The following is a 15,193-nucleotide window of genomic DNA, read 5'->3' on the forward strand; positions in this document are numbered from 1 at the left end:
TTCACAAGCCCTGATTCTCTGTACATAGTGCCAATCTGAATATGTGTACAGTGTCTTATATTATATTTTTATTATTATTATTTTTACCCGTAGCCCCTTTGGGGGGCTTCCTAAAGGCTGGGGGGGGTTGCAAAGATTCCCCCTCACCCCACTGGCCTCTATGGCCTCGCAGGGACCATTTGAGCATGTGCAGTGGCCGTTTTTAAAAATAATCTTTTTTTTTTTTTTAAGGCCACTGAAAACAAAATGGCCACCGCGCATGCTCAAATGGCCTCTACAAAGCCTGGCATGACCTAGGGCCTCACAGAGGCCATTTGAGCATGCACGGTGGCCATTTAGTTTTTGGCAGCCTTTTTTTTTTTTTTTTTATAATTTTACAAAATGGTGCCCCCCTTCAAGTGGCGCCCGGGGCACGTGCCCTGCCTGCCCTACCCCTAGATATGCCCCTGCTCTTCCCAGAGTGGCCCCATCCCCTAAGAGGAATATCATGCAGTGCTCACATGTAGTCTCCCATTCAAATGCAAACCAGGGCAGACCCAAAGGGGACAATTTACACTTGTTACCACAAGACCCTAAGCCACCTAGTGGCACAGCAGAGAAATGACTTGACTAGCAAGCCAGAGGTTGCTGGTTCGAATCCCCACTGGTATGTTTCCCAGACTATGGGAACTCCTATATCGGGCAGCAGCGTTATAAGCAGATGCTGAAAGGCATCATCTCATACTGCGCGGGAGATGGCAATGGCCAACCCCTCCTGTATTCTACCAAAGACAATCACAGGGCTCTGTGGGCACCAGGAGTCGACACCGACTCAACGGCATACTTTACCTTACCAGAAGACCAGCAATCCTCCCATGGTTATGAGTGGGTTAATGGACCCTAGGTTATGAACTCCTGTAGTAATATGTGCTCCAGCTCCTCAAGTCTCATTGTGACTTTCCCTCCCACTTGCTAGAGGCCCTGTTTGGACGCCCTCCCTTTGCCTCCAAATCATTTTCTGAGCTGGAAGAGAAGATCCGTAGTAATCAGCCTATCGAGGTAACGTTGCAGAAGATACTGGGTGCTGATGGGTACTGGGATTTCAAGCTGCTTTTTGTGCCTATGGAAGGAAAAAATTTCTTGGAGCTGGGGGTGCATCTTAGACAACTCTTTTAGGCTGCGTTCTCACAGCCAGAGCAATCACGGTTAAAGCGTGAATTGCGATTGGGCAGCCCCTCGCGCTCCTGCAGAGCATGTGATGAGAATTGAGAATTTCCGGGGAATTCTGGTCAAACCGCTGCAGTTAACCAGCAGTTAACCAAGATTACTGGGTTCAATCCTAACCAGTGTCCGATCCTTTAACCACCACACTTTGACCGGGGTTACCCGGAAATTCTGGGTTCTCACAGTTGAGCTCCGCAGGGATCAGCAATCCTGGTGATCTCATTAACCATGATTGCCGTGATTGTGTGGAAGCAGTCGTGATTAGGGATGCGCAAGGAACCAGGTGGGGGAAGTTCGAAGGCGGGTGGGGTTGACTTTAAGGGCAGGGGAGGGAGCCCTTACCCCTCCCTCCACTTTTCCCCCACTGGCGCTCCATTTGCAAAGGGTCCGTCAGGGTGGCAGCGTACCTCCCTGCTGCCTTGTTTCTTTGTTGGACCCTATGTCAGCGGAAGTAACCAACGCCCCTGCGCGCGTCGAGAGCGCAATGTGCATAGGTGCGTCGGGTCCTTCCGCTGACGTTGGATCCGACGAGGCAACAGGGCGACTGGGAGATATGCTGCCACCCCGAGGGATCCTTTGCAAACAGAGCACGAGTGGGGGGAAAGCCGAGGGAGGGGTAAGTGCACTCTCCCGCACCCTTAAAGTCAAGCCCCACCCAACCGCCAGTCATTCGAACTGGTTCGGAGGCCCATAAAGGGCCTCTGAACCGGTTCCATGCACATCCCTAGTCGTGATCTGATATGGCACCATCGATAGATGCAGGTCTTTAATTAGGGCCGTCATCTGATGAACAAAAAACTAGTTGATTAATTCAAAGATGTTTTAGTTGGTTGATTCAATTTGCATATGGAAACCTAGTTCTTAAGAAGAAAGTGTACCACTTTGTTTTTGGACAATGCACAATATGGCATAGCAGGTGTTGGCTTGGAAGCGGCATTCCCTCCTGTGTGTGAGGGACAGAAGGGGGAATGCCTCTATCCCCCTTCTAATATGATGCTTGATGTCTGCAGTTTTTATAAGTTCTTGTATTAAAGTGTGTGTATGTGTGTAGGTTGAACATGTGGATAGGGTTAGAGAGCTCTCACCCTGCCCGCCGCCTGCCTCATATACTATTTTGTCTCTAAGCCTGTTCAAACATGATGCTCAGTGCACACAGTGTACAGCGTACATACGGATCTGTATGCATGTACCATGATTCATATTTTATGTATAATGGACCTAAAGTACTCCACATCATATCTGTATCCTGCATTTGAGTGGGGCTGCAGCCAGGTTCAATTTTAAAATGAATGCACATACGGTCATTCATACAAACACATTTACGCCTGAGTGCTTATACAACATAATGTCTGAACAGGGCTTCTATTGCTTACATTAATCTCTTGTTACCCTTGCCTCCCTCCTCCACTGCTTAGAATGTAACCTCCATGGGGCAGGGAACTTTGGCTGTTCCACCAAGTGCCATGTGTACAAAAGGGTGGTGCTGTATCATAAGGAACATAGGATGCTGCCTTTTACCGAGTCAGACCACTGGTATATCTAGCTCAGTATTGTCTAGCCAGACTGGCAGCAGCTTCTCCAAGTTTGCAGGCCGGAATATCTCTCAACCATATCTGGAGATGCCAGGAAGGGAACTTGAAGCCTTCTGCATGCAAGCAGGCAGGTGCTCTTCCCAAAGCAGCCCTATCCCCTAAGGGGAATATCTGCCAGTGCTCACGCATGTAGTCACCCATTCAAATTCAATCCAGGATGGATCATGCTTAGCAAAGGGGATGGCGCCACTCTGGGAAGAGCAGAAGGTTCCCGGTTCCCTCCATGGCAGCTTCTCCAACATAGGCTAAGAGAGATTCCTGCCTGCAATGTTGCAGAAGCCACTGCCAGTCTGTGTAGACAATGCTGAGCTAGATGGAGCAGTGGTCTGACTCAGTATATGGCAGCTTCCTAAGGTCCTATGTACCAGATCTCCTCCCTTTGACCACTGGCCGCCACACCCTCAGTCCCTGCACAAGCTGTGCTTCCCTTCAGTATTATTTATTCATTCATTTATTTTTTTGATTTGATTTGATTTAAATCCAGTCAAATTAAATCTTGGATGCTGTTCTTCTTTGTACGCCACCCTGAGTCTGTGGATTGGACGGTATATTAAATCTCTTAATAAATAAGTATATACATTTCTATACCGCCCTTCCCAAAACGTCCCCCCTCCTTCGGGCTTAGTGCTGCCATTTCTCAGGGGAAGCTGGACGGGGGCCTCTGGCTCAACTGTCGGCGGTCTGCTTTGCTTTCCTAGCTGCCCGGCCGTCCGCGCCTCTCGCCAGAATGCCGGGACCTCCTGCAGTGCCTCCTGAAGAGAGACCCCCAGCAGCGCATCTCCTTCAAGGCCTTCTTCGCCCACCCCTTTGTGGACATGGAGCACATGCCTAGTGAGGAGAGCCTCGGCAAAGCCGTGAGTGGAAATGGTACCCGGGAGGAGCTGCGGAGCTGGAATGTTTGTGACAAAGGCGGCCCCGCCGGAGGAATAGGGATTCTGGGTAGAATTCCAGTTCCTCCAGAGAGGCCCTCTTTGTCTGCACTGACCGGCAGCGACTCTCCAAGGTTTCAGGCAGGGTCCTTCCCAGCCTTTCCTGGAGATGCTGCCAGGGATGAAACCTGGGACCTTCGGGATGCAAAGCAGATGCTCTGCTGCTGAGCTATAAGCCCCTTCTGCAAGGCACCTAGGAAGCTGCCACATACTGAGTCAGACCGTTGGTCCATCTAGCTCAGTTTTGTCTACACTGACTGGCAGCAGCTTCTGCAACATTTCAGGCAGGAGTCTCTCCTAGCCGTACCTGGGGATGCCAGAGATTGAACCAGGGGCCTTCTGCATGCCAGGCAGATGCTTCGTCCCCATGATTGGGAGTAGGGTGTTTTATTTTTATTTGTTTTTATTTTATTGTTAAATTTGTATGCTGCCTTTCATCAAAACACTCCCAGGGCGGTTCACACACAAATCGAAACAAGACCATAAAAATGGCACAATTAAAAGATTAAGCTACATGTTTTTAAAAACCACCACATAGATTTGACTAAAAAGATTTAAAATACAAGCACAAGATAACCAAACAAAATACAAAGAAGCCACTGTAAAGACAATCATATCAAAACCTGGGTAAAAAGCAAAGATTTCACACGCTTTCAAAAAAACTGTGATGGAGACTGAGGAGCGAATAGCCACCGGGAGAGCATTCCAGAGTCTGGGGGCAGCAACAGAGAAGGCCCTGTCCCGCATGCATGACATCCGAGCCTCCCTCATTGTCGGCACCCGGAGCAGAGCCCCCTCAGATGACTTCATCAAGCGGGCAGCAACCCTTGGGAGCAGGCGGTCCCTCGGGTATCCTGGGCCCAAACCGTTAAGGGCTTTAAAGGTCAAAAACAGCACCTTGAATTGGACCACTGGTTCACTGGAAGAGCACCTGCTTTGGTGTATAAGAAGCTGCTTTCTACTGAGTCAGGGCCTTGGTCCACCTAGCTCAGCATTGTCTACACTGACTGGCAGCAGCTCTCCAAGGTTTCAGGCAGGAGTCTCTCTCCCAGCCCTACCTGAAGATGCTGCCAGGGATGGAACCTGGGACCTTCTACAAGGCAAAACAGATGCTCTTCCCCTGAAATCCAGCCCCATCCCAATAATGCCAGCCTTTGTGGAGGCTGCTGTGGCAAATCGGAGACAGAGGAGAATCGAATGCTTGGTTCTCTGTGGGCCAAGAGATGTAGCAGCCCTTTTCTCCTCCAAACATTTGGGCCAGAGTTAGGCCACTGTTGAGCAAACCACCGCTCTGAATTCCCCCCTTCTTGCCTCCTGCTTCCGTATCCCTTCACAGACCAATCTTGTCATGGAAGCCGTGGAAAAGGACCAGGCTGGAGACGCGTCGGCCGCCCTCTCTCTCTATTCCAAGGCCTTGGAGTACTTTGTGCCTGCCTTGCGCTGTGAGTCGCCAAAGCACCGTTTTCGTTTTCTTTCTCCTGTCGATATTTGATATGTATAAAACACAAACTCCTCTGTTCCATAAATCAGAAGAACTCTGATTGCAGCGTATGAAGCCAGGGGTTCCTCCAGCTTGGTTCCCCAGGTGTTGTTGGACTACAGGTCCCATCATCTGTTGACCACGGCGCCTGGGGATGATGGGAGTTGCAGTCCAACAGCATCTGGGGACCTTGTGTGAGCTCATGTATTAAACAAATGTGTCACATTAGTTGAAGCGTGAGGCATTTGCTTCCCAGTATTGAGCTTATGGCTTCCCTCCCATAACCTTTATAGAATGTGTTAGCCACGGTGTTCAATGGGACTGAATGAGCCCTACCCTCCTCCTTAGCTCCCTAATGGCGCAGTGGGGAAGTAACTTGCCTAGGGAGCAAGAGGTTGCCAGTTCGAATCCCCGCTGGTATGTTTCCCCAGACTATGGGAAACACCTGTATGGGGCAGCAACTATATAGGAAGATGCTAAAAGGCATTATCTCATAGTGTGTGGGAGGAAGCCATGGTCAACCCCTCCTGGCTCAAAGACACCAACTCAACGGCACACCTTACCTTTACCCTCCTCCTTGTCTGGTAAAGTCACTAAAGAAAGGAGAAGGAAAATTGCTATGCCCGATTACAAATTTGAGATCTGCAAAGATTGAAGACAGTGGCCTGACCGCTCAGGAGAACACACATCAACCTATGAAGCTGCCTTATTCTGAGTCAGATCATTGTTCAGGCCAGCTGAGTGTTGTCAACATGAATTGGCAGCAGCTCTCCAAGGTTTCCGATACAGGGGTCTTTTCCAGCCCTACCTGGAGATGTCAAGGGTTGAACCTAGGATTCCCTGCGTGCCGAGCAGGTGCTCTGCCAGTGAGTTTGCAGCCTTTCCACAAAAGTGTACACTATGTGCAGCTGTCTTATACTGAGTCAGACTATCAGTCGATCCCGCTCAGTATTTTCAACCCTGACTGGCAGTGTCTCTCCAGGGTTTCAGGCAGGGGTCTTGTCTTGTCAGCCCGGCATGGAACTGGAGGGGGTTGAACCTGTGAGCTTCTGGATGTAAAGTGTGTGCCCTACCACTCACCCCCAAAATCTGAATTCCCTGGAAATTTTAGCACTAGCGAATGTATGGATTGATTGATTAAGTGCTGTCAAATCCATTGCAAATCTAGGCCCAGGCAGCTGAAGAGAGGAGTGAAGGGAATTTGTTTTATTCACACCCCTTTCCATCTCATATTGTTCTCTACTACTTCGGGGTGCACAAACGTGGGTCCCCCAGTGGACTACAACACCCATCACCTACAGCCACACTAGTCTTTGTGGCTGGGGATGAAGGGAGTTGTAGTCCAGCTGGGGCCCTGTTTTGAGAGCTCCTATTGTACTGGGTTGATTTTCATTTTCTGCATGGAAAGCCAATTCCGTTGGCTTTCCCTGATCTCTGATATGCCTTGGTCTGTCTTGTCTCCCGCAGATGAGATTGATGCCCGCAGGAAGGAAGCCATCCGATCAAAGGTCAGTCCGCGGCCCCTCTCCACAACTGCTGGGAAGACGGGTGGAACAAATTCATTCCTCTTCTCGGCTGTCTTCCAGAGATAAGATGCTTCCTGTCTTGCTGCTTCACACCAATGTCCAAGTCAATTCATAGTTTGATATTGGCAATGGTCTGGTGTGGGTGATGGTTGGACAGCCATCGCTGGGGTGGGGGGAATGTGGCCCCATCTGGAGCACCATGTCCACCCCGCCTCAGTTTCCTTTGAAAACTGGGCTTTTACCTTTTAAACAAATATATATATTTTAATTATTTTTCCAACAAGATAGCAGAAATAGGAAAGAAACATGAAGAAAGATGCAAGTAACTTCACAGTTAACATCTCTTGAACATCTCATAATTACATACATCAATCGAGAATTCGACAGTCCTCCATTATCAACCCTCCAAAAACCAAAAAACCCCACCCTTGCCAAGTACTGTAGAAGAACAGAAATAATGCTTTAATTAGTCATCTGTTCTAGAAAGAAAAACCAAATCTTGGATGTGGGTGTTGACCCTGTGCTAGGCTGTAAATTGTGAAAGGTTTCCAAATTGAAACAAATGTTTCATCTAAAGTATTCCGTAAATAAAGCAGTAAATAAAGGAAAGTAAGCAGTAACCTTAGCCATAGAGGCATATTCAATCCATCAAAGTTTATTACGGTCTATGACCAGCACAAGGGGGCGGGGGGGATACAATTAAAATATAAATAATTTTTTAAAAAACAACAACAAGTCAACAGTCTAACCCATCAACAATGTTATAACCGAAAAGTTATAGAGCAGCACTAGAACTGTTAATTAAAAACTGACGCCATAGACTAGAGGCATATTCCCATAGCTTTAATAGCCATACATCTACAGTCGGGGTTATTTGTAGCCTCCAATTTACAGCATATGAGATCCTAGCTGAAGTAATCATGTACAAAGACAGCTCCATATACTTGGTAGGAATATATTATTATTATTATTTATTCGATTTCTATATCGCCCTTCCAAAAATGGCTCAGGGCGGTTTACACTGAGAAATAATAAATAAGAGAAATAAAATAGGGTTTTAGTCATATTTAAACAAACAAACAAAAAACAACCTCTGGAGAGGATTTTTTTAACATATGTGATTGTTTTTGTTTAAAGAATGAGAGCTTATTTTTAGCAGAAGGGGAAAAAAATCTGATTTTTATAAGGAGGCAGGGGTGTCTAGATCCCTGCCCTTGCCCATACTTCTATTCCTCCAAATTCGGCGGTGGTCATCTCCCTCGACCCTGGGATGTGGCGAGGGCTGCTGCTGTAACACCCGCCTGGGACCCTTGGCGAGGGGGGGCGGGCGGGCCACCTGCCCTGCCGAGGCCTTCACAGCCGACCCGAAGCTGGTTGCGGCGCACCCCTGCGGTGGAAATGTGCCCGAAAGGGGCCGGGGCCCCCCTCCCCGTGAGGGGACAGGGGGAGGGAGGGGATAGGCTGGCCGGGCCCGCCGGGTTGAATCCTCCGGGCGGACTGCGCGGACCCCACCCGTTTACCTCCTAACGGTTTCACGCCCTCTTGAACTCTCTCTTCAAAGTTCTTTTCAACTTTCCCTTACGGTACTTGTTGACTATCGGTCTAGTGCTGCAAATTAGCCTTAGATGGAGTTTACCACCCGCTTTGGGCTGCATTCCCAAGAAACCTGACTCTGAGAAGACCCGGTCCCTACGCGCCGGGTGCCATTACCGGCCTCAGCGTCCAGGGGCTATGCCTCGATCAAAAAGACTTGGGCCTCCCAGGGGAGCAACGCTGGGTAGAGGGTCTTCTGTAGGACACATTTCCTGCACCCCACTGTTGGACGGGGATTCAGCGCTGGGCTCTTCCCTTTTCACTTGCCCTTGCTGAGGGAATCCTGCTTAGTTTCTTTTCCTCCGCTGACTAATATGCTTAAATTCAGTGGGTCGCCACGTCTAATCTGAGGTCGCATTCGGATGCCCACGGGGTGGCTGCAGCAGCGAGGTGGGTGGGGTGGGCCCCCGGCTCGCTTGGTTTCTTGCTGGCCAGCCAGCCAGTCTGACGGAGGAACCCTCAGGTGGACTCGGCTGGAGAGTGGCTAGGCGGTACGGACATCACCCCGCGCCAATGAGGGGATCCCCCCAGCGCTGACGCAGGCAGCACTGTGAGGGACCCAAAGTAAGCCAAGCGGGAAACGCTCTTTCTTCAAAATTCTTTTCAACTGTCCCTTACGGTACTTGTTGACTATCGGTCTCGTGCCCGTATTTAGCCTTAGATGGAGTTTACGACCCGCTTGGGGCTGCATTCCCAAGCAACAAAACTCCAAGAAGACCTGGTCCCGGTGCGTCGGGGGCCGCTACCGGCCTCACAGCGTCCATGGGCTGTGCCTCGATCAGAAGGACATGGGCCTCCCACGGGAGCAAGGCCGGGGAGAGGGATTTCTGTACACCACATTTCCAGTGTCCCACCGCAGGACGGGGATTCGGCGCTGGGCTCTTCCCTGTTCATTTGCCGTTTTTGAGGGAATCCTGGTTAGTTTCTTTTCCTCCACTGACTAATATGCTTAAATTCAGCGGGTCACCATGTCTGATCTGAAGTCGCAGTCGGAGGCCCATGGGGGTCTGCGGCAGGGAGGGGGTGCCTTGGCCCCGGCGCGGGAAGCACTGTGTGGGACCCACAGTCAGCCACTTGGGGGGGAAGGAGGAGATCCAGCCGAGCCTTCCCTGTTGAATTTTCCAGGTAGACTGCGCAGACACCACCCGTTTACCTCTTAACGGTTTCACTGCCTCTTGAACTCTCCCTTCAAAATTCCTTTAACTTTCCCTTATGGTACTTGTTGACTATCGGTCTCCTGCCGGTATTTAGCCTTAGATGGAGTTTACCACCAGCTTGGGGCTGCATTCCCAAGAAACCTGACTCCGAGAAGACGCGGTCCCTACGCGCCGGGTGCTGTTACTGGCCTCACAGCGTCCACGGGCTGTGCTACGGTCAGAAGGACTTGGGTCCCCCAGGGGAGTGATGCCGGGGGGATGGTCTTCTGTACGCCACATTTCCTGCGCCCCACTGTTGGATGGGATTCAGTGCTGGGCTCTTCCCTGTTCACTCGCCGTTACTGAGGGAATCCTGCATAGTTTCTTTTCCTCCGCTGACTAATATGCTTAAATTCAGGGGGTTGCAACATCTGATCTGAGGTCGCATTCGGATGCCCACGGGGTGGCTGCAGCAGCGGGGTGGTTGGGGCGGGTCCCCGGCGGGCTTGGTTTGTTGCCGGCCAGCCAGTCTAACGGAAGAACACTCGGGCGGACTCGGCTGGAGAGCGGTTGGGTGGTACGGACCTCCCCCGGGGCCGACCCGAGCCTCCCCCCAGGACCGATGTAGACACGCGCAGGCAGCACTGTGAGGGACCCACAGTAAGCCGCGCGGGGAATGCTCTTTCTTCAAAGTTCTTTTCAACTTTCCCTTACGGTACTTGTTAACTATCGGTCTCCTGCCGGTATTTAGCCTTAGATGGAGTTCATCACCTGCTTGTGGCTGCATTCCTGAGAAACCTGACTCTGAGAAGACCCGGTCCCGGCGATCCGGGTTCTGCTACCGGCCTCACAGCGTCCACGGGCTGTGCCTCGATCAGAAGGATTTGGGCCTCCCACGGGAGCGACGCCGGGGAGAGGGATTTCTGTACACCACATTTCCTGCGTCCCACCACAGGACGGGGATTCGGCGCTGGGCTCTTCCCTATTCATTCTCCGTTATTGAGGGAATCCTGGTTAGTTTCTTTTCCTCAACTGACTAATATGCTTAAAGTCAGCGGGTCGCCACTTCTGATCTGAGGTCGCAGTCGGATGCCCATGGGGGTGGCAGCGGGGTGTGTGGGGGGGGGTCTTAGCCCCGGCTTGCTTGGTTTGTTTCCGGCCAGGCTGACGGAGGGACCCTCAGGTTGACTCGGTTGGAGAGAGGCTGGGTGGTACGGACATCCCCCAGCGTCAACGTGGGACTCCCCCCAGTGCTGACGAGGACGCGCGCTGGCCAGCACGGGCAGCACTGTGAGGGACCCACAGTAAGTCACACGAGGAATGCTCTTTCTTCAAAGTTCTTTTCAACTTTCCCTTATGGTACTTGTTGACTATCAGTCTCCTGCCGGTATTTAGCCTTAGATGGAGTTTACCACCCGCTTTGGGCTGCATTCCCAAGGAACTCGACTACGAGAAGACCTGTTCCCGGCACGTCAGGGGCTGCTACCGGCCTCACAGCGTTCACGGGCTGTGCCTCGATCAGAAGGACATGTGTCTCCCACGGGAGCGAGGCCGGGGAGAGAGATTTCTGTACACCACATTGCCCGCCTCCCACCGCGGGACGGGGATTCGGCGCTGGGCTCTTCCCTGTTCATTCTCCGTTATTGAGGGAATCCTGGTTAGTTTCTTTTCCTCCACTGACTAATATGCTTAAATTCAGCGGGTCGCCATGTCTGATCTGAGGTCGCAGTCGGATGCCCACGGGTTGGCTGCAGTAGCAGTGTAGGTGGGGCGGGCCCCCGGCTGGCTTGGTTTGTTGCTGGCCAGCCAGCCAGTCTAATGTAGGAACCCTCGGGCGGACTCGGCCAGAGAGCGGCTGGGCAATACGGACCTCCTCCAGCGCCGACGCGGGCCTCCCCCCAGCCCTGACGCAGACACTCGCAGGCAGAACTGTGAGGGACCCACAGTAAGCCATGCGGGTAATGCTCTTTCTTCAAAGTTCTTTCAACTTTCCCTTACGGTACTTGTTGACTATCAGTCTCGTCCCAATATTTAGCCTTAGATGGAGTTTACCATCCTCTTTGGGCTGCATTCCTAAGAAACCTGACTCCGAGAAGACCCAGTCCCTACGCGCCTGGTGCCTTTACCGACCTCACAGCATCCACGGGCTGTGCCTCGATCAGAAGGACTTGGACCTCTCACGGGAGTGACGCCGGGGAGAGGGATTTCTGTACACCACATTTCCCGTGTCCCACCGCGGGACGGGGATTCGGCGCTGGGCTCTTCCCTGTTCATTCTCCGTTATTGAGGGAATCCTGGTTTGTTTCTTTTCCTCCACTGACTAATATGCTTAAATTCACTTAGTCGACACGTCTGATCTGAGGTCGCAGTCGGATGCCCATGGGGGGGCTGCGGCAGGGTGGGGGGGCCTTGGCCCCGGCGTTGGCAGGACTGTGTGGGACCCGCAGTTAGCCGCTCGGGGGAAGGAGGGGATCTGGCCAGTCCTGCCGAGTTGAATTCTCTGGGTGAACTGCGCAGACCCCAACTTTTAATGGTTTCACTGCCTCTTGAACTCTCCCTTCAAAGTTCTTTTCAACATTCCCTTACGGTACTTGTTAACCATCGGTCTCCTGCCGGTATTTAGCCTTAGATGGAGTTTACCACCCGCTTTGGGCTGCATTCCCAAGCAACTCGACTCCGAGAAGACCTGGTCGCGGCGTGTCGGGGGCCGCTACCGGTCTCACAGCGTCCACGGGCTGTGCCTCGATCAGAAGGACTTGGGCCTCCCAGGGGAGCGACGCTGGGGAGATGGTCTTCTATACGCCACATTTCCTGCGCCCCAGTGTTGGACGGGGATTTGGCGCTGGGCTCTTCCCTGTTCACTCGCCGTTACTGAGGGAATCCTGCGTAGTTTCTTTTCCTCCACTGACTAATATGCTTAAATTCAGCGGGTTGCCACGTCTGATCTGAGGTCGCAGTCGGATGCCCACGGGGTGGCTGCAGCAGCGGGGTGGGTGGAGCGGGCCCCCGGCTGGCTTGGTTTGTTGCCGGCCAGCCAGTCTAACGGAGGAAACCTCGGGCGGACTCGGCCGGAGAGTGGTTGGGTGGAACGGACTTCCCCTGGCGCCGACGCGGGCCACCCCCCAGCACTGAAGCAGACACGCGCAGGCAGCACTGTGAGGGACGCACAGTAAGCCACATGGGGAATGCTCTTTCTTCAAAGTTCTTTTCAACTTTCCCTTAAGGTACTTGTTGACTATCGGTCTCATGCCGGTATTTAGCCTTTGATGGAGTTTACCACCCGCTTTGGGCTGCATTCCCAAGCAACTCTACTATGAGAAGACCCGGTCCCGGCGCTTCGGGGGCTGCTACTGGCCTCACAGCGTCCATGGGCTGTGCCTCAATCAGAATCACATGGGCCTCCCCTGGAAGCGATGCTGGGGAGAGGGATTTCTGTACACCACATTTCCCGCCTCCCACCGCGGGACGGGGATTCAGCGCTGGGCTCTTCCCTGTTCATTCGCCGTTATTCAGGCAATTCTGGTTAGTTTCTTTTCCTCCACTGACTAATATGCTTAAATTCAGCGGGTCGCCACGTCTGATCTGAGGTCGCAGACGGATGCCCATGAGGGGGGCTGCAACAGGGTGGGGGGTACTTGGCCCCGGCGCGGGCAGCACTGTTTGGGACCCACAGTCTGCCGCTCGGGGGGAGGGATGGGATCCGGCCGTGCCTGCCAAGTTGTATTTTCTGGGTAGACTGAGCAGACACCACCCGTTTACCTCTTAACCGTTTCACTCCCTCTCGAACTCTCGCTTCAAAGTTCCTTTAACTTTCCCTTACGGTACTTGTTGACTATCGGTCTCCTGCCGGTATTTAGCCTTAGATGGAGTTTACCACCAGCTTGGGGCTGCATTCCCAAGAAACCTGACTCCGAGAAGACGCGGTCCCTACGCGCCGGGTGCTGTTACTGGCCTCACAGCATCCACGGGCTGTGCCTCGGTCAGAAGGACTTGGGCCTCCCAGGGGAGCGACGCTGGGGAGATGGTCTTCTATATGCCACATTTCCTGCGCCCCAGTGTTGGACGGGGATTCAGTGCTGGGCTCTTCCCTGTTCACTCGCCGTTACTGAGGGAATCCTGCGTAGTTTCTTTTCCTCCACTGACTAATATGCTTAAATTCAGCGGGTCGCCACTTCTGATCTGAGGTCGCAGTCGGATGCCCACGGGGGGTGGCAGCAGGGTGTGTGGGGGGGGTCTTAGCCCCGGCTTGCTTGGTTTGTTTCCGGCCAGGCTGACGGAGGGACCCTCAGGTTGACTCGGTTGGAGAGAGGCTGGGTTTTACGGACATCCCCCAGCGTCAATGTGGGACTCCCCCCAGTGCTGACGAGGACGCGCGCTGGCCAGCACGGGCAGCACTGTGAGGGACCCACAGTAAGTCACGCGAGGAATGCTCTTTCTTCAAAGTTCTTTTCAACTTTCCCTTATGGTACTTGTTGACTATCAGTCTCCTGCCGGTATTTAGCCTTAGATGGAGTTTACCACCCACTTGGGGCTGCATTCCCAAGGAACTCGACTACGAGAAGACCTGTTCCCGGCACGTCGGGGGCTGCTACCGGCCTCACAGCGTCCACGGGCTGTGCCTCGATCAGAAGGACATGTGTCTCCCACGGGAGCGAGGCCGGGGAGAGAGATTTCTGTACACCACATTGCCCGCGTCCCACCGCGGGACGGGGATTTGGCGCTGGGCTCTTCCCTGTTCATTCTCCGTTATTGAGGGAATCCTGGTTAGTTTCTTTTCCTCCACTGACTAATATGCTTAAATTCAGCGGGTTGCCATGTCTGATCTGAGGTCGCAGTCGGATGCCCACGGGGTGGCTGCAGCAGCGGGGTGGGTGGGGCGGGCCCCCGGCTGGCTTGGTTTGTTGCTGGCCAGCCAGCCAGTCTAATGTAGGAACCCTCGGGCGGACTCGGCCGGAGAGCAGCTGGGCGATACAGACCTCCTCCCGTGCCGACGCGGGCCTCCCCCCAGCGCTGAAGCAGACACTCGCAGGCAGCACTGTGAGGGACCCACAGTAAGCCACGCTGGGAATGCTCTTTCTTCAAAGTTCTTTTCAACTTTCCCTTATGGTACTTGTTGACCATCGGTCTCCTGCCGGTAGATGGAGTTTACCATCCGCTTTGGTCTGCATTCCCAAGAAACCTGACTCCGAGAAGACCCTCTCCCTACGTGCTGGGTGCCGTTACCGGCTTCACAGCGTCCACGGGCTGTGCCTCTATCAGAAGGACTTGGGCCTCTCACGGGAGTGACGCCGGGGAGAGGGATTTCTGTACACCACATTTCCCGCGTCCCACTGCAGGACCGGGATTTGGCGCTGGACTCTTTCCTGTTCACTTGCCGTTACTGAGGGAATCCTGGTTAGTTTCTTTTCCTCTGCTGACCAATATGCTTAAATTCAGAGGGTCGCCACATCTGATCTGAGGTCACAGTCGGATGCCCACGGTGGGGGACTGCGGCGGCGGCAGGGTGGGTGGGGCCGTGGCCCCGGCTCACTTGGCTTGTTTCCAGCCCGGCTGACGGAGGGATCCTCAGACGGACTTGGCCGTTGAACGGCTGGGCAGTACAGACCTCCCCCCGTGCCCATGCTGACCTCCCCCTTGCTCTGAAGCGGATGCGCGCCTGCCAGCACGGGGCTGGGAGGCATCACCCAGCGCAATCAGCACTGTGAGGGACCCACAGACATTCGCGCGGGGGAAC

General features: G+C 53.1%; 1 protein-coding gene across 3 annotated transcripts in view; it reads left to right on the plus strand.

The window, feature by feature from the left end:
• ULK3 (unc-51 like kinase 3) overlaps positions 1 to 15,193 on the plus strand; it is a 63,026-nt gene that overhangs the window by 10,690 nt on the left and 37,143 nt on the right. For 2 of the 3 annotated variants that reach the window (XM_053272784.1, XM_053272785.1), the window contains 4 exons: positions 956 to 1,038; positions 3,494 to 3,649; positions 5,061 to 5,166; positions 6,672 to 6,712. In XM_053272784.1, the coding sequence (XP_053128759.1) occupies positions 956 to 1,038; positions 3,494 to 3,649; positions 5,061 to 5,166; positions 6,672 to 6,712 (386 nt within the window). The remainder of the gene's footprint in view (positions 1 to 955; positions 1,039 to 3,493; positions 3,650 to 5,060; positions 5,167 to 6,671; positions 6,713 to 15,193) is intronic. The other variant, XM_053272786.1, reaches the window with a different exon arrangement.

The sequence above is a fragment of the Hemicordylus capensis genome, chromosome 10 (genome assembly GCF_027244095.1).
Source record: "Hemicordylus capensis ecotype Gifberg chromosome 10, rHemCap1.1.pri, whole genome shotgun sequence".
Lineage (NCBI taxonomy): Eukaryota > Metazoa > Chordata > Lepidosauria > Squamata > Cordylidae > Hemicordylus > Hemicordylus capensis.